Below are 19508 nucleotides of genomic sequence, written 5' to 3' on the forward strand. Positions count from 1 at the left end.
TCCCCCCATGCTGCCCATCCTGCTTGGGAGGGGCACCTCAGTCTTTCCCTTGTTTACAAAATCTTAACAGTAGTGAAGCAGCTACTGTGCTAAATCCATTGTCTCATGTTGACCAGTACTGCCTTATTGCTTCCTCTTTTCTGTATTGATTGACCTTGTCTCGTTTCATACTTAGAACGTAAGCTTGTTGGGGCAGGGACGGTTTTTGTTGTGCATCTGTACAACACCTTACACAATGGAGTACTAACTCAAGATGGAGGCTTCGGGTGCTACTGCAATACAATAAAACTTTCAGCCACACTAGCTTTATTTTAAAAAAAATAAAATCTTTATTTAAAAAGATGCGTTCCAATATGAACGAGTGAACACAGCTACACAGCAGCTCTGCGACTCTCCACGGAGACATCAACTGGGCTTCCGGCTAGATAAGAGAAAGTATTGCAAGGAAGTGAGAGAGCACATGAGTAGAGGGCAGACATTACCACAAGTCATTTGGGATCACTAGTAGGTCTGCTTCTTGTGTGGGCTTCTAAATTGTTTCACATTAGACAAAGCATCCCTTATTCCTGTTTGAGGGTTGAAATCTACCCCAGGCCCAAAGAGGTAGTTTTCCCAACAAAGCATACTAGAGCCATGAAGAGAAGACACCAGGCATTATCAGCAGTCATAAACAGAGTGGCCTACAATGAGAAACCCCCACAACAGTTCTCACCTTTTAAAGCAGCCACTGCAGACGTACACGGAGTCCTCTAGTTTAGAGGGCAGGCTTAGCACTGGGCATTTCCTCCTACAAAAGTGAAGGCACACATTAGATTCTCCAGCATAGCTGCTTTCCAGTACATTTAAAAGCTACCCTGCATGACCACCCCATTGCAATTTAAAGAGTTAACTACTGGCCAATTTGAGTGCCCTCTGAAAGGCACAGACAGTGCACTAAGGCAGTTTATAGCACCTGGACTGCAGTGCTAAGCAAGTGGGTAAACATTAAGCAGCTCCAATAATAATGGCAATAGAATGAGAGGCGGTGACTTGAGAATGAACGTGCCAAAATAGGTGGGCGAGCATTACTTTCAGGCCAGTGACCAAGTAATTTAAAGTCACTATATTCCAGCCATCTGGTGCTTGCGCTTACAGCACTGGGCGAGTTTAAAAAAGCAGCCCATCTTGTAGATTTCAAGACAGCTAGCCTGACTACTTGGGTTCATTATACAAAGCTTTAGCAAAGTACTCGACAAATTAATTTCAGGCAAAACCATACGGACATAAGTAAAATCTGTTCTTACCTACAAGCACAGTAATAAAACCTTGCCTTCTGGATCTGACTGCTAGTCCTAAGAGCAAGGATCTTTACTCTTGTCTGCCTCCTTCGATGGTCACTGATACTCCACTCCCTCCTAGAGTGCAGAGCCTGCACCTGGCTTATCTGTGTACACTGGACTCCACACACAAGTGTCTACTCTCTCTCAGCTGTAGAAGTGTCTGAACTCGAAGCCATTCGTGCTATGCTTGCTAGCAGCTCCTAGTAGCTCAACATCTGCATGTCTCCTGGATCTTTAAGCTACTTAGTTCTTGGCTCTTGGAGTGCCTTCCTCTGTTGTGGTATGCTACCATGTCCTCAACGTTATCAAGCCATGCCAAGAGTATACTCCATGAATCCTGAGGTCTCGTCTCCCTCTATAAGTTTAGGATCCACCTGCTATTGCAAACTCAGCCACATAAAACCCAATGGAACTAAAACTTTTTTTTTTTTTGCATTCCACATTAATACACTTCATAATCATTCAACTGAAGAGATCGGTTAGAAATATGCCAACACGATTTAGACAGAGGCCTGCTTCAAACAGTTACCATGGGGCTAAGTTGCTCTTTATCAAAGGATTGAGATCACCAGTGAATGCCTTCTGATTTGAAATACCAGTAGAAGAACTGAGAGCTCTGCAATGACTCCCATGTTCTGTAATGCAGCAAACAGAAGGAAACTAAAGCTATGCTTTTAGGCAGCTGGAGGAAGCAGCAGTTTGCATAAGACGGGAACTGCAAAATGTAGATTTTATACTCATTTACATCAGAAAGCTCAGGTCTTCACTGCGCTGGAAGCTTAGAATGGAAGAAGGGGTGCCAGTTCAGAGTTTTTATCCCAACTACTTCAGCAGTTGGAATTTAAACCTTTAAAACACAGGCAGTAAGATTTTAATGTTCGTCAAATTACAGGGCTGGGGAAGCTTGTTCACCCCACCTCATCTCCAGCCCTCTCATACACACCAGCAAAGATCTGATATTCCTAATGAGGAGCAGAAGAAGCTGGTTTACATTTTGGGGCTATCCCCTAAGGTCAACTTCTTCCTCTGCAGTTCCCCTTTAAAACAGGCTGAGGCACAGTTAGTTACCAACCAGTTTAAAAACAAAAAAGGGAGATTCAGTTACAGCAGTTGAATGGCTATGTTTATACACAGGTTTAAAACTGCAATGGAATCACACTGCATCAGTCAGAAAATGCCTCAGATATCAAGAGGCTACCATTCAGACAACTTCTGCAGAACCCACTCAGTGCTTAGAAGAGGCAGAGATTAGAGTTTGGTTTCAGCAGTCTGAGAAACTGCAACTGTTTCTCAAAGCTGGAAGCTGTATTTGAGAATCAACCCCTTTGCTGAGCACTTGTGTTAAAGAAAAATGCAATGCAACTTTCCCAGCATGAGGCCCAAGCTGATCCACCTATGGTCACGATGCCACTGTCTAGCTGGTGGAAACATTTAACATAGGCATCTGAACTGGATAGCTTTGCGAGAAACAAAAGTGCAGCTTGCTTTCAAAGTAATCCTGGATGCACTCAGCTTTCCTTTATCATTACACAAGTAAGATTTCACGGCCACTAGACTGGCCTCCATTAGTATCTCCTGCTGAGAAGCACACCCCGAATTCACAGCAAGCAGCAGAACTAGACCCCCCCACCCTCACTGCTAGAGGGTTTTAGCATTGCTCTTCCTTTTCCAAAAGTAGGAAAGGAGTTTTAGTTCCCACCTCTGTCAGCCATTAGGGTTTGGTTAACTGGATAGAAGATCCATACCAATGGGAGTTAATGTCCCTAACTTTGTGAGATAACCCAGGGACAGTTTTACGGGAAGTTTTGGCTGGCAGGGACTGGTCCATTACACTTCAATTTACAGCCTAAGCTACTCAACATCAACTGACTTTTGTTCTTGTATAGAGCAGGATCCTGATATACTTTGTTCAGGCAAGTTAATCTTGTTTGGTGAGAAAGGGTTTACATGGGCATGTACACCATGCAAAGAATTAGCCCCTTTTGGTTGCTGTGAGACAGTCTCTGGACCCATCTACACTAGCAGACTTTGCAGCTGTAATTCACCAACAGCTGCATCTGCGGCAGCTGGAGTACAGGATACCCAAATTCTGTCTACAAGGGTTACACGGAGGCAGCACACCGAAATCTACAGATTCCATTGGTGGTTACAGCTGTAACGTTTGCTAATGCACCCATCCTCTGGCATTAGTATTCAGGACCCAGCCCAGGAGGCCTGACATGGCCCACAAATGACTGTTCCTGCCCAGTGACACTGCAGTGGACTATTGCTGAGCTATACCTGGTCTAGTTACATGCAGGTACTGCTGCATTCATATAGCTAGGATGGCATTCAATTGACTTATATCAGACTAACTTACACAGCACATTTAAAAAAAGACACATTTATTCAGCGTCATGATCAGTCTATTACAATTAGCAATCAACAGCATGGGTGCGGAAAAAAATAAAATAAATTCTACATAAAAACCCTTATTGGAATGCTTTGCACTTTCCACAGAACAGAAACTAAAATAACCTGTTATACAATTAGTCACAAATACAGTCCTTATGTTTGCAAAGGAGAGTTTGTCTAACACATGTCTTCATGTAGCAGCTACACCCTGCCACAACTGTGTTTGGCTGAGTTCACAACTGTTGTAACCTGTAGCTTCCCTGTCCCTTCTCTGGCTCTCCTCTCCTGCTAAGCTTTGTTTCCTGTTGAATAATATGGAATAAAGTTGTTAATCTAAACACATTGAGACTCAAGGCTACAATCCAATAGCAAGTTCGTTCCCACAGATAGCTGATCGGAATATTAGCTTAAACAACCACATTTTACTGAAATTAAGTCTTTTTACTGTGTACTTGCTCAGCTACATTAGTTACTATTACGGATTCACTAGCATGATATGTTTGACTGAGAGGTGCAACGTCCAGATGCTTACCTGGTAGTTAAAACCGCCTCCCACCGCCATAACTACCGCCACTACTGGAGCCAGCGTAGCCACCTGAGAGAGCAATTGGAGACGGCGTTATAGCAGTGGTTTTCAAACTTTTGTTCTGGTGACCCCTTTCAGATAGCAAGCCTCCGAGTGCGACCCCCCCTATAAATTAAAAACACTTTTTATATATTTCACACCATTATAAATGCTGGAGGCAAAGCAGGGTTTGGGGTGGAGGCTGACAGTTTGTGATGTAATAATCTCGCGACCCCCTGAGGGGTCTCGACCTCCAGTTTGAGAACCCCTGTGTTATAGCAAACACAAAGACTGAGGGTTTGGCAAACCTGACTGTAAGGTAGGGCAGAGGATTAGATTCAGGTAAGCCAAAATTGCAAAGAACTGCTTTTGATCCCAATTGTATGTTTGAATGTCTGCAATATAAGCATATTCTGAAGCATGAGTTTGTTCCTGTTAGATATTCAAGTTGTAATACTCAGCTAGAATTACATTTGATTTATTACGATTATAGCAAGTTAAGTCTGTGAGAGGTTAAACAGACAAGGATATTTTCATGTCAGGAGAAAAGCTTTTTAACTGTGGGCTAGTGACTGTTCCTGTGGTTAAAGCTAGATAATTGTAGGCCCTCTTGGGAACCTGCAAGTGGGAGGGTGGAAGCCTGCCCACTGCTAAAGGACCTCCCCCAGCCTAAGGGGAGGATCCACAAAGTCCGGGATCTCAATTAATTGTGGCAGACAACTAGGCAGGTAGATTTTAAGCTTGTACCACAAGTGTGGCATCGTGATATTGGCTTAGGCTTCTCTCACGCCTACTCCCCTTTACAAGGACGGACCCCTCATTCTGAGACTCACCACCACTGCTGTACGGACCAGAGCTCCTGCCTCCAAAGTTCCCTCCTTTCATAGGGCCAAAGTTTGAAGATTGGTTGTTGTAACTGCCAAAGTCATTGTAGTTTCCACCACCTCCAAAACTGCTTCCTAAGGAGTGGAACAAGCAATGGGAAGACTGTGATCTGTAATGCCTTTCTCAGCAACAGTACACTTTGCAGGGCAGTTTTTGCAGCTTGATTTTGAGAACTCAAAGGCAGCCTCAAGAGTGAGGACGTTCTCTTACCTCTGCAACATGGCAGGGGAGGGAGAGAGGTGGCCCAAGGGTGGAGACAACACAGAACGGAATTTTGGGAAACAGGAGCTACAACATACCATGTGATAATGGGGAGGTTCACCTAGCGTAGGAAGTTATGCCCCATGTCAGTCTACTAGTAATGAAGGCTTTTGTCATGGAACTGTAGCAGAGCAGAAAGAACTGGCATTGCTGTTTGAAAGCCAAATAGTCCACTTCTGGGCAAGGTCCCCTAGTGACAGTGGGGGGATACTTACCTCCACTGCCACTGCCAAAGCCACCACCTCCGTTGTTATAGCCGTCATAGTTGCCACTGCCACCATAGCCTCTGCTTCCTCCAGAGTAGCTAGGCCCACCACCGCCGCCGCCACCATAACCTACAAAATAAAAACACAAGACTGCTGAATTCCAGCATTTCACAACCCACAGTCCACTGATGGAATTAGAAACTCCCCAAAGAACTGATCACAGCATGCACTTTGGTAAATCAATATATTTGTACAGAAAATTTGTGACCAATGTGACATGCTTAACACAATAATTATTCTATCTGGATGGATCCAGTTGGGTCCATGCTGTAGTCAGTTTGTATCAGCCATCCGCCAGGCCAAGGGATTGTAGTTTAGTCACTTTCCTCATGTCACCAGTGCTTCTTCATGGGCGTAGCACCTTTGAGCCTGGAAACAAGGCAACCTGGCCGCTGACATGTCAGTAAAGTTATGCTTTGGCCTTACCCTCATTGCTAAATCCATTATAGCCGTCTCCACTGCCTCCATAGCCACCACCGCGGCTGCCACCAAACCCACCTGAAAAGAACAAACCTTTGTGTTCAGTCTATCCAGGAAGGGAAACTGTCAGGTGATGGAGCCCAGGGCACACGGTTTTGTAAGCCAGTTTTACAGAATGAAGCAGCTGTATAAATTGATGGAGACTGTTGCAAGGAATCAGGGATTCCAAGGTCTGTCTGAATGAGCCCTTGTACTATGTTAGAACGCCAAGAGCCAAGAAAGGAGAATTGCACTTAGTCCAACGTCCAAATCAACAAGTAAAATCAATAGCCAGAACTGCAGCAGCAGGTGTGTTAACCTATGGGCTAAAACTTTAGTTTTGTTAGCCTGACAGTATCCTTTTAATTTTAGTCAGAATGACCCCTCAAGTCACTTACCACGACCACTGAAGTTGCTGCCACGGTTAAAGTTGTCATTTCCACCAAAACCACCTCCACGGCCGCCACCACTGAAGTTCCCAGAGCCACTGCGACCTAGAAGAGAGAGTAGTGTTTGTGAATGGCACAGCTAATTATCAAGGGGCCATTTGGATTAATTTCAAACTGATTTACAGAAACTGGCACTCACCTCTTTGGCTGGATGAAGCGCTGGCCATTTCTTGCTTTGAAAGTGCTTTCCTCACTTCGCAGTTGTGGCCATTCACAGTGTGATACTTCTGAACTGAAAGGGAAGAATCAGACATTACTAGGTTGTTATTAACTGTTACATCCACAATTGCGTCCTGATTTTAAGCCAAGGACAATTCCCCTTCAAATACTATAAATTCTTCACTGGTCTGCAGAGTTTTGTGTAACAGACTCGCTGGGATACTTACTAACAATCTTGTCCACAGAGTCGTGGTCATCAAAGGTGACAAACGCAAAACCTCTCTTCTTGCCACTGCCACGGTCTGTCATGATCTCAATCACTTCGATTTTGCCATACTGTTCAAAGTAGTCTCTCAGGTGGTGCTCCTCTGTGTCTTCCTTAATCCCACCAACAAAGATTTTCTTCACTGTAAGGTGAGCTCCAGGCCTCTGAGAGTCCTATGCAGGACAGAATAGAGCAATATGAAGTATTATCTGAGATGTATGAATTTAGGACACCACAAACACTGGTCTGAACAGCAAGGCTCCGATAGCTCAAACAAAAAAAGCCAACACTCAGAATTGTGGTAGTTGTACACTATGACTGCGAACAGAAGTTAAAGGCTAGTGCACAGCTGAAATTTTGTCCCCCTTCATAATCAATTGTAGTGACTAATGGCATGGTTCTGCTTTAAGAATTTCAGTACCATCTATGCCAAACTTGGACAAACATTTTGGCCCGAGGGCCACATCTGGGTATGGAAATTGTTTGGCAGGCCACGAATGCTCAAGAAATTGGGGCTAGGGTGCAGGAGGGGGTGCGGGCTCTGGGGTTGGGCCAGAAATGAGGAGTTCAGGGTGTGGGAGGGGGCTCTGGGCTAGGGGTATGTGGGCTCCAGCTGGAAGTGTGGGCTCCAGGGTGGGGCATGCAGGAGGGTGCTCCGGGCTGGGATTGAGGGGAATCAGGGCTGGGGCATGGGAAGGACTCATGGGTGCAGGCTCTGGGCAGCCCTTATCTCAACCAGCTCCTGGAAGCAGCGGCATGTCTCCACTCCCGCTTATCGGTGGAGCACGGCAGCCCTGCCCTGCAGCTCCCATTGGCCAGTTTGCAGTCAATGGGAGCTGCGGGGACAGAGCAGAGCCCCCTGGCTGATTCTGCACAAACGAGCTGGAGGGGGGACATGCCACTGCGCCCAGGAGCTGCGGCACTCGCACACGGAGAGGCCCTCGACCCCGCTTCCCAGCTGGAGCTCGAGGGCTGGATTAAATCAGCCCACCCCGATCTATGCCATTGACTAATGTCCTTTTTTGGGGGGCGGGAGGGGCGGCACATGTTCTTGCTGTCACCAGTGCATTGGCAGTTACAGCCAGTGTGATTAATGTAGGGGGAGTTCTGTGTGTGGGGAGTGGCTGCTTCCCCAACCCATGAAGAGGACAGGAGCTATTCTTCTCAGTTTAAACCCTTGATTATAGCCACACCATACTCACAATAACCTCATCCCACTCCCTACACAACCACAGAGGACCATTTAACACTATCACCAGTGCGTGAACAGCCAATTTAAGGCTACAGAAACGTCATGATTAGATTAAACATTAATTCATACCTCTCTGGATACAGCCCTCTTTGGTTCAACAACTCTGCCATCAACTTTGTGTGGTCTAGCATTCATGGCAGCATCAACTTCTTCTACTGTAGAGTATGTAACAAACCCAAAGCCCCTGGAGCGCTTGGTATTTGGATCTCTCATTACCTAGAAATGACATCTCCATTAGTGACCGAAGTAGATAATGTGAAACAAGCAAAGTGGCATACAGATGAGAACAAAGGAACATCTAAGGTTATTATCTAGCATTGGTTTTGTCCTACAAGTTACTGAAAACCTTTGACTGCCAGAAGCTGGGACTGGATGACAAAATGGATTATTCAACAATTGCCCACTTCCGTTAATTCCCTCTAAACTAGCATTTGACATCAGCCACTGTTGGAAGATAGGATACTGGGCTAGATGGACCACTGTTCTGACACAATATGGCCATCCTTATGTACAGTGAACCCTTCAGAGCAACACTAAGTATGCAACTAGACCAATTCCGTACTATTCCACTATCTAGGAATAGTGATTTAAGGACTCTTAACTGGTAAGTAAAAACAAAATTCTTCATTTCTCCCTATTTCATCAAAAACCAGTAATGCCACAGAATGAGATTCCTTCACCCATTTCTGAGTTTTAATATCAAATACATATAAGTTTATTTGCTCCCTTCCTACTCCCCGCAAGGAAATGTTTTTACTCCATTTGAGAAAAAGTATTTTGGAAGGCTGCTAAGTTACTGTAACACAGCTGTCCTGCCCAAAAGCCCTAGAGTGCTTCAGCTATGGCGCCAGGACCAAGGCACTCACCACGCAATCAGTGAGCGTGCCCCACTGCTCGAAGTGGCCACGGAGACTCTCATCTGTTGTCTCGAAGCTCAGGCCACCGATGAAGAGCTTGCGCAGCTGCTCGGGTTCCTTAGGGGACTAGAGAGGAAGAACAAGCCATGAGATGGGAACAAGATAAACAGCCTCCTGGAGCTAACAATACCCGTTCTCCCCTACCCAAGGGAGCACTGATCTAGACTAGGGCAGCAGGAATTCCCTTCCCCACAAGGGGATCAGAATAGCCTAGCAGTAGGGGGAAAAGCCACCCCCATTACACAGTGGCTTCCAGGCTAGCCACAGCTGCGGCCCCTCAAGCTGCTGAGCACTGAGAAAGAGGGGGCCAGCCTCCCTGTGCACTGATCACCGGGCCTACCCCCCCACGAGGCCTTGTATCCTGCACGGCCCAGGCGCCTAGCGCGGGAGAAGGGCGAGCCGAGCAGACACGCACGCGCACACGATGTCCGCCACGCGCCGCTCGGCCGGCCGCCATAGCTCGGATCTGGTTCTGCACAAAGACGGGCGCAGGCACGAGGGCTCGGAGCGCGGGAGGGCCCACACCCAGAAACTGGTCTCCGCCACGCATGCGCGAAAGGGCCGCCCACAGGGGGCGAGAGGAGGGCCGCGCACGCGCGAAAGTTGGGGGGCCTCCCCGCCCTCGAGAGCGCCCGCGTAGCATGCGGACCGCCGCAAGCGCAAGCAGGGGCCTCGCAAGTTAGACCGAAGCCTAAGAGGCCCCGAAATCAGAAAAGAGCCACCGGAGCAGCAGGGCCAGGGGAAGGCCGCGTGGAGAAGATGGCGGCCGGAGTCCTGGGGCTTGGCTCACCTCGGACTTGGACATGGCGGCGGGTGGAGGGGGGTGCAGGCCTCCGTCTCAGACTGCTGCGCGCGCGATGCTTCCTCCGTCAGGCGCCGATACAGAAAGGGCTGAATGACGAGTGCGTCGCCGCCTCACTCCACCGCCCCCCTTAGGGCTCCGCCCGCCGCGCGCTCCCATTGGATGAAGGGGGTCGGGTCACACCCCCTCACATCCGATTGGATAGTCACGAACGACAGACACATCTCATTGGTGGTGGAAATCCTGGACCTACCCCACTGCGGCAGTCTACTGGCTAAGGCAGCTAAGCCCCGCCCATTAACGTATCTCATTGGGAGTCCATGCCTTCCCCCCCCCATCTGTCTTTCCCGCTCCACTCGCGAGAGACTGTATCTCACCTCTGATTGGTTTGCTGATGGACAATCACGCTCTAAACTGCCCAATGTTTGGCCGTTGCTGCCAAGCGTTGAGTTTGACTGGCGGGCTGTCTTGTCAATCATTCGATGAGGCGAGGGTGTCGATTACTGTGGTGGGAAGAATTAAATGACCTGTTTTGTGTCACTGGCACTACACCGCGAGCATTAGCCCTGTGAAACAGACCGGACCAGGGCTTCTGCCTGGCAGCGTCACGGAAAAGGGAATAAAAACGCACCAGCCAGAAAGTGCTCATCTGCGCATGCGCTGAGATAAACCCAAGGGCGCTCCCATATGTGTACAAATGGGGGAGGGAAGCGCATTGGCTGCGCATGCGCAATGTGGAGAACCAGGCGCCTGCGCGCTGGGGGGGCTGTTTTGGCGGGCGGCGGGCGTTGCGCAGAAGCAGCCTCGGCTCTGAGGGCCTGCGAGAAGGGGGAGTCGGTGCCGTGCCGGACCCGCTTCGTACCCAGGTACCCGGTGGGTGGGAGGCTTGCTGAGTTAGGGCATCGGTTTGTTCGGGCGGGAGACCTGGGGGGGGGACAGGGGCTCATTGTATGGAATGAAAGGGGTTAGGGGGCGGGACCGCGACGCCTGATGTACAGGCTAGCTGGCCAATGGAGGGGCGGGAGCGGGGCTAATGTAGCATGATTGGCAGCACGAGGCACCAGTGCCAACTGCGCGGAAGAGGGAGGGCGCGGTAGCTGGGAGCGACAGCCTTCTCCGCTAATGAGGCAGCCGCAGAGACTGAGACTGATGGCGCGGCGGGCTAATGGGCGCGCGGTGTCTCGGGGAGTGCTCCTGAAGCGCATTAGGGGGGTGCTTCAGCCTGATGGGCGGGGCAGCGGGCCAATCGGGGCCCGACGTCGCAGTGCCCGCCTCTGGACCCCATGAGATGGGGGTTGGGAGATGGGGTGCACCCCCAAAGTGCAGGAAGGGACCTGGGAAAGGTAGGGGTCCCTGGCCACATCGTCCTGGGTTCTTGACCCGTGCACTGCGCTGTCCTTCAACACCCCCGCTGCTCCCCCTGGAAGCGACCCTGCTGTTTCTCCCTGGTTGGATTCCGTACACCGCTGTGTTTTGCAGCCCCTCCTACTTCCCCCCCCACGATCCCCTGCACTGCCTTGTCCTGTAACCCTCCCCCCCACTAATCCCCTGCTGCCCCCCCCCCCCGATCCCTTGCACAGACTTGTCCTGTAAATCTCCTTACCCACTGTCTCTCCGACTCTTTGCAACAGCCCCTGGATCCTCTGTGCTGCCCTGTCCTGTAACCTCCCTGGGATCCTAAATCCCCTGAAAATCCCCCCCCCGCCCAACCTTCTGTAACCCCCCCTCCTCCCTGCTGGGTTCCCCACAACATCCTCCTTTGTACTGCTTAGTTCCTCCTAGATCCCCTGTAAATTCTTCTCTCCAAAATTCCTCCTACTCCCAATCTCCTGTAAACCTCCCACATGCACCCCCCCCCCAACATCCCCTGTAGCCTCCTGCGTCAACCTCTTGGATCCCCTGCACTGCCCTGTCCTGCAAACATCCCCTCCCAAGATCCCATGTAACAGGCCTCCCACCTCTCTACAGCTTCCCCCACCACTTGCCCACCACAGATCTCCTGTATCTCTCCTCCCCCACACCCCCCCCCATCACCTGCCACACACCCTCATGCTTGTCACTCCTCCCTGGGATTTCTTGCAACGTCCCCATTCCCTGCAACTCCATCTCCCCTGCTACCCTCCCTCACAGCCCTCCTTGTCCCACCTGTCTCACCCCCCAGATCTCCTGCAAACATACCCCCGCAGCCCATCTCCCTTATCCCCTGCAAAACCACCCCCCTTTAGCCCTCCTCGTCCTCCCAAGGATCTCCTGTCTCTCTCTCCTGCAGCCCTTCTCCTCTCCCTGAATGCACCTCACAGTCCTTCCTCTCCTCTCAGGATCCCCTGCAACTGCCCACCTACAGCCTCCTGATTAGGGGGGGCTACAAACCATACTCTGCACTGCAGCCCCCTGCGTGATCTCCAGCAGCCCCCTACAAACACCACTTAGCTTTTTAGCCCTCCCCGCTATTCTTTGCAGGATGTTCCTAGCCCTGCAACCTCCCAACACATCCCGTATCTCTAGAACCCTCACAGTAGGCCTGCTTCTAGCCTTGCAAATCCCTATGTAGCTCTGCTTGAGATCCTTTGTGAACATCTCCTCCACTCTCATTTTTCATACCAAAGCCCTGATGTTCCCAGGATTTCACCTGAAAACCCCATATTGCTCCCAGTCCTGCATATCCCGCAGCTTCTCTTGTGCCTATGTGACCTCCCAGCCCTGCAAGTCCCTGTAGACACCCCTCTTCCTCCCAGTGCTCTCTTTATTTGTAGTTATACCCCCCCATGTTGCATGCCTTCATTTCACATCCAGATCCAGTTTAAGTCTTCAGAGCAGTGATCTTGTCTTATGAGCCCAAACTCTGCCACATTCATTCAGGGTTCCTCCTAAACAAGCGCTTCCCCCCCCCACTGCAACTCTAGGTTAAATATTTTATGCACCGCTATTGGCCCATCTACATTCTTGGGAATACAGTAGAACCTCAGAGTTACAAACTGACCAGTCAGCCGCACACCTCATTTGGAACTGGAAGTACACAACCAGGCAGCAGCAGAGACGGGAGAGAAAAAAAGGCAAATACGATACAGTGTTAAATGTAAACTTAAAAAAAAAGGAAAGGAGCATTTTTCTTCTGTCATAGTAAAGTTTCAAAGCTGTATTAAGTCAATGTTCAGTTGTAAACTTTTGAAAGAACAACTATAATGTTTTGTTCTGAGTTACGAACATTTCTGAGTTATGAACAATCCCCATTCCTAAGGTGTAGGTAACTATGAGGTTCTACTGTAGTAGTTTCCAGACGTGTTCACTGCATTCTTGGTTTTGTAGACACCATGACTCCAAGTGCACTGAAGTGTCCTGGGACATGGTCTTGTACACTGTTACGGTATTTGTGTTTGCACATGTGAAAATTAATCTGGAATAAGATAGAATGTGAAGTTACATTGGTTCATTATAACTATCTGAAACCCACTAATACTGTAGTGGTGTTAACTGCCTACTTCACTTTGAGTGGTCTCTTGCAACATGTGTTAACTCCTTATCTGTTCCACCCTTGTATTTAGCTATAACACTCTCAGTACCTTTCCCAGACCTGAAGAAGAGCTCTGTGTAAACTTGAAAGGTTGTCTTTTTCGTCAGCAGAAGTTGATCCAATAAAAGAGATTACCTCACCCATCTTGCCTGTCTAATATCCTGGGACCAATATGGCTACAACAACACTGCAATTTACTGTGGGTTAACTATTCCTGATTAACTTCATGTCTGGATGCATTTATTCCAGAATAAGCGTACCTTGTTCTGATTAGTTTAAACATGGAAAAAGGCATGCTTATTCTGGAATAAGTATCTATATAGAGAGGTAATCCACTTTAAATTCACACACACACTACCTTATTCTGGATTAATTTTCAAGTGTGGATACAAAGCTAGTAGCAACAGAAGGGGCAGATGGGATTTGGATCTTTATCTGTTGTATGCTATAGGACAGTGGTTTTAAACTTTTTTTCCTTTGTGGGCCCCTAAATTTTGAATGGAGGTGTGGACACCTTTGGAAATCTTAGATATAGTCTGCAGACCCCAGGTTGAAAAACACTGTTCTATGGTTATAACAGCGTTTCATGGATCCCTTAGACATAGCCTGCAGACCCCCGGGGGTCCGTGGACCAGCAGTTGAAAACCACTGCTGTAGCAGTTACCATGCTCGGGCACTCAGATACATGTCACTGCTCTATATGTAGCAAGATAGAACCAAGCTTTAACCCTGTATGTAAAGAAAACGTATCTGGATGTCTTTGACTGATTTTTACCACTCTTGTAACTGTATAATAAAGCAAAGGTAATCTAATTTCATACTGATTGTCTGAATTCTTATTAACTCTTCCTTTGCCGTTGCCTCCAAAATTGGTCTATGTGGCAAAATTGTCCAGGTGTCTAATGAGGGACTCAGAGAGCCTTTTCCCCCTCTAAAGGAAGGCAGGATTTCAGAACTTGATGAACCAGTTACCTGCTTTTGTTAGGCAAATCCTATGCTTGAGGGTTTCCTTTGAGGAGACTGTATTCTGCCCACCTATTTCAGAACAAGAGGCAATGAGAATTTATGGTGGGAGTGGTATTCCTTACTGAAATACTGGGTTTATTTCTTACCCCCACTGTCTAGTTACCATGATGTTTGGAAACCAAGTTATATACACACGCACATGTTAAATTAGACCAGGTAACTGGAGCCTATGCTTCAGAACTTACCCTTGTGTAACTTTAATTTCTGTATGCTTAAGTACTTGTATGGCTCTCATCACCCTCGTATCTGAGCACTTCCTAATACAATAACAGACAGATTTGCTTTTTTTAATATTTGTCCAATGCTATTTTAAAACATATTACTAAATATGTTTGTATCCCTGCACTGTGTGTTAGTTGTATATCCTGAAGCAGAGAGAGCCCTTGTAATTTAAAACGCCTGAGCTACAGATTGATAGTGGTGGTTTTATTTAATAGTCTGCTTGGTATAATGACGAGACTAAATGTGTTACTGTTCCAAATGTTAAGCCACTTGCTTGTTTCTGTTTGATCTGTAACTAGTTTTCATCCTCTTAATATTGGTTTAACCATCTTCTGTAAGGCTTCCATGTCAGTAACTTCTCAGCAAGATAGTTGCCACCAGCTTGAATTTCAGAAATTCAAATTTTTACTTCAGATTTAAACCCAGTTGACGAACAGTCAGAGCAGTAATTTTGGGGAAGGGGCTAGGATCTTTGAACTCGGAAAGGAGGCATTCTTCTCCAATTGATCTCCTAATCCTAATAGCATTTGTTTGTATGTGTTGTAATTACTGTTCACGTAAAGTAGCTCCATAAAGCTTTTGGAGATACATGTTAGCTTCAAAATGTTGGAAGTGGGGCTACTTTTGTATAGATAATTCTGATTTTTATGTTTATCCAAAGGGAACTATAATGGATATTGCAACAACATGCACTCATCTCTATAGAGCTGGTGTTGTTACCATGTGCCGCAAATGTTTCTTTACCAGACACACACTTGGATGTTTTTCATTGCTTGTAACTAAGGGCAAAGTTAGCAGTCTTCATGAGTGGAGAAATTACGATAGAAATAAAGTTCTGCCCCTTATCTTGTACCAATCACTCATAAAATCTACATCATTGCAATGTTAAATTTTACATTAAGGGAGTTCTAGTACTGCAAATGCAACCAAGTTTGCTTGACACAATGGAACACCATTTCATTTGTAGTGCAGATGGGACCTTACCAGTGTCCCTTCAAGACTTTAGTGTGATGCGGGGACTCTTAATGTTCTGGTCCAAAATACAAAATTGACCTAACCGGATCTCCTGGCATGGTTATACTTCTTGGATAGAAAGATCCTTAATATGAAGCCCTTTCATTGTGTTACTAGAGCAAGTTGGGCTAGGAGCAAACTTGGGAGGAAGGGAATTCTGTCTAAACTGGGACAGTACTGCTGAATGTAACTCCTCCATTAAAAACTTTGGGTTGGAAGAGCAACCATTGCCCCTCTGCTTCCTCCACATGAGCCTTTTGAGCCATTGGATCTGTGGAAGTAGGAATACAATAGTCCTCTTGTGCTCTGGCCCAAGTGTATTACGCTCATTGCCTCAGAACGTAGAGGTTGCAGAGGCAACATTTGTTAGTCTCTACGGTGCCACAAGTACTCCTTTTCTTTTTGCGAATACAGTCTAACCCAGCTGCTACTCTGAAACATTGCATGGTTTCTCCAGCTGTGCATCCATATTATTGGGGCTTTCTGCATAAATGTCAACCCAGAATAGATAGATGGTGTTTGCAAATGCTGAAAATCATAGAATACCAGGCTTGGAAGAGACCTCAGGAGGTCATCTAGTCCAACCCCCTGCTCAAAGCAGGACCAACCCCAACTAAATCATCCCATCCAGGGCTTTGTCAAGCCGAGCCTTAAAAACCTCTAAGGATGGAGATTGCACCACCTCCCTAGGTAACCCATTCCAGTGCTTCATCACCCTCCTAGTGAAATAGTGTTTCCTCATATCCACCGTAGACCTCCCCCACTGCCACTTGAGACCATTGCTCCTTGTTCTGTCATCTGCCACCACTGACAGCAGCCTAGCTCCATCCTTTTTGGAACCCCCCTTCAGGTAGTTGAAGGCTGCTATCAAATCCCCCCCCTCACTGTTCTTTTCTGCAGACTAAATAAGACCAGGTCCCTCAGCGTAATTCTCAGTTCCTTAAGCATAATTAAAATGCTTCAACCAAACAGGAGTAAGAAAGGTAGGACCTTGCTACTTTGTCCTATTCGCTTAAAAATGTGGACTCTATTCTTTGCCATTCCATTCACTTAAAAAAAGACCAGACAGCCAGATCTTTTAAACTGGCAACCCTATTAAACCAAATCTAAAAGCCAAACTAAGGAGGAGCCAGGTAACTTGTTGTTGTAATGCTACCCCTCACCCCGCTCTCCACACTTTTGTTTTCAGAATTCCACCAACCTGGCTCTCAATTTTGCCAAAACAAAGTCCTCATAAGTACTAAAACAATAGAAATGTTTTCATGATTTTTAAACAATAATTATGCTACTGGAAACAAGTGATTGGGATACAAACATTGCATAAGAGTGTTATTTCAATATGCAGCACTTAGAAGCTAAGAGGAAAATTGGCCACCCCCACCCCTCCAAAACTGACTTCCTGGATTTTTATTGTTCAACCTGAGAGAAGAGCAAAAAGTAGACTGGATTTTTAGAATCTTTCAGTTTTAACGAATCTAATATTTGATAAAATTCTGATAAAGTGCATTCCATTTAGAAGAATCGCTGAAATAAGAATCAGCTGCATATAGTGATAAAAACCAGTGGGACAAAATCATTCCTATAAGAACATAAAATACTCCACTTGTAAGAATAAACTGCTTATAAGAATCAAATTATCCAGTACAGATGTGATTCATATAAAATGTGATTCATATAAAAGGAGTGCACTGTATTTGTATCTCCAAAACTTATGCCTTTCAAATGAAATCTGACATGCAAAATTAGTTCACTGATTGGATGTTTTTTGCTAACTTGATCAGTTCAAATAATTAATCGTGGTTACCTGTATTTTAAATTGTCCTGTTAAAACACCATTGAGATTAAACTGGCAGATTTATATCCGATGACTGGCGGATAGCTAATGTACTGCTGAATTTTTAAAGTTTCTAGGTGATCCTGGCAATTACAGGCCAGTAAGCCGAAGTTCAGTACCAAGCAAATAGGATGAAACTATAGTAAAGAACAGAATTATCAGACACACACATGCCACAATATGTTGGGGAAAAGTCAACATGGCTTTTGTAAAGGAAAATCATGCTTCACCAATCCATTAGAATTATTTGAAGGTGTCAGCAAACATGTGGACCAGGATGATCCAATAGATATAGTGTACTTGGACCTTCAGAAAGCCTTTAACAAGGTGTCTCACCAAAGGCTCTTAAGACAAATAAGCAGTCCTGGGATAAGAGGGAAGGTCCTTTCATGGATCAGTAACTGATTAAAATATAGGGAATAAAAGGTAGGAATAAATAATCAGTTTTCACAGTGGAGAGAGGTAAATAGCAGAGAAGCCCAGGGTCCTGAATTGGGACAGGTGCTGTTCAACAAATTCATAAATCCTCTGGAAAAAGAGGTAAACAGTGAGAAGGAAAAGTTTGTGGAGGATACAAAATTACCCAAGATAGTTAAATCCAAACCTGACTGTGAAGAGTTACAAAGGGATCTCTCAGAACTGGGTGACTAGGCTAGAAAATGGTAGATAAAATTCAATGTTGATAAATACAAAGTGATTCACATTGGAAAATATAATCCCAACTATACATACAGAATAATGGGCTCTAAATTAGCTTTTACCATTCAAGAAAGAGATCTTGGGCTCATTGCGGATGGTTCTCTGAAAACATCTGCTCAGTGTGCAGCAGCAGTCAAAAAAGCGAACAGAATGTTAAGAACCATGAGAAAAGGGATAGATAATAAGACAATAAATATCATAATGCCGCTAAATACATCCGTGGTATACCCATGTCTTGAATTCTGTGTGCAGTTCTGATCGCTCCATCTCAAAAAAGATATATTAGAATTGGAAAAGGGACAGAGGAGGGCAACAAAAATTATCAGGAGTATGGAACAGCTTTCACGTGAGACGAGATTAAAAAAACCAGGACAGTTCAGCTTAGAAAAGACCCAACTCGCACTTCAAAGCGCTGCCGCTGGAGCGTTCCTGCTGCAGTTATTTGAAGTTTCCAGTGTAGCCATGCCCAAAATAGCGTAGACGTGGCCTTAAGCACTGCTGTCTAACACTACACAAAGTAGGTTTCAGATGACTTGCCTAGGCTTTAAAGGTGTGTTAGAAAATGTTCACTTGACATGCTCTAACACTCAATTGCGGACAACGCAGAGTTGACTTTTACAGTGCTAAGCTGAAGTCTAGGGTCCCCTCAGCAACCGAGACTTTAACTCACAGGTTGACATGTATTAGAGACACACTACCTTGACTCTTAACACGTGTTAGCTAACATCTTCAGATCCTAGTATGTGTGTACAGTGCCTGGCCCAGTGAGGCATTAATCCTTGACTGGTGTTTCGAGGTGCTAGCAATACCAATAATAAAAGTATGATCAAGGGATGGCAGAGGTTACTGGGGGCTAAATTTTGACGCTGATGTAAGAAGGTGCAATTCTGTGAACATCAATGGAGTTGCATCTGCTTATTCTGTAGCTGAATTTGGCTCCATAGCTGTATCGATGGCAACTTAAAATGTTTTTGTTAGTGGAACATGTAGCTGCAGCTACTGTTAAATCTCTTCAGAATTAACAGTCCATTACTACAACTTGCTGGAACCTGCTTTCTTTCAGTAGTATATATTACGTTTAAATGCAAAACATTTTTACTAATGAGACATTTAATGTTGGTAGCACGATTAAAAGCCCAGGAAATGCAAACATCAACTTTCCATCAGGAACATTAACTTCGTTGCATTGTGCATTCTATACATTTTATA

The 19508-nt window shown here is 46.1% G+C and overlaps 2 protein-coding genes across 6 annotated transcripts in view; one reads left to right on the top strand and one right to left on the bottom strand.

Moving 5' to 3' along the window:
- Window positions 1-305: 305 nt before the first annotated feature.
- On the bottom strand, window positions 306-10106 carry HNRNPA1 (heterogeneous nuclear ribonucleoprotein A1). Of its 5 annotated transcripts, none has more exons than XM_077838179.1 (12): window positions 9982-10106; window positions 9141-9257; window positions 8344-8490; window positions 6985-7195; window positions 6738-6830; window positions 6548-6643; window positions 6117-6188; window positions 5640-5759; window positions 5112-5237; window positions 4246-4308; window positions 713-787; window positions 306-421 (listed from the first exon to the last, which is right to left on the bottom strand). In XM_077838179.1, the coding sequence occupies exons 1-10, from the start codon at window positions 9994-9996 to the stop codon at window positions 4253-4255; spliced, it is 1053 nt and encodes a 350-aa protein (XP_077694305.1). In that variant the 5' UTR covers window positions 9997-10106; the 3' UTR covers window positions 306-421; window positions 713-787; window positions 4246-4252. The 5 variants fall into 5 exon arrangements, with proteins under 5 accessions (XP_077694305.1, XP_077694303.1, XP_077694301.1 ...); XM_077838177.1 differs by having other exon boundaries at window positions 713-4015; XM_077838175.1 differs by having other exon boundaries at window positions 4246-4404.
- Window positions 10107-10718: 612 nt separating this feature from the next.
- Window positions 10719-19508, top strand: part of CBX5 (chromobox 5) — a 60005-nt gene continuing 51215 nt past the window's right edge. Inside the window, exon 1 of the mRNA XM_077838188.1 lies at window positions 10719-10859. Coding sequence (XP_077694314.1) covers window positions 10719-10859 — 141 coding nt within the window. The remainder of the gene's footprint in view (window positions 10860-19508) is intronic.

The sequence above is a fragment of the Eretmochelys imbricata genome, chromosome 20, assembly GCF_965152235.1.
Source record: "Eretmochelys imbricata isolate rEreImb1 chromosome 20, rEreImb1.hap1, whole genome shotgun sequence".
NCBI classification, from domain to species: domain Eukaryota; kingdom Metazoa; phylum Chordata; order Testudines; family Cheloniidae; genus Eretmochelys; species Eretmochelys imbricata.

Coding starts and splice junctions, on each gene's coding strand:
- HNRNPA1 (XM_077838175.1), bottom strand. Junction 7,196..8,343: donor AGAGGGCTGTATCCAGAGAG/GTATGAATTAAT, acceptor TGTCCTGCATAG/GACTCTCAGAGGCCTGGAGC. Junction 4,405..5,111: donor TGGTCCGTACAGCAGTGGTG/GTGAGTCTCAGA, acceptor TTTAATTTATAG/GGGGGGTCGCACTCGGAGGC.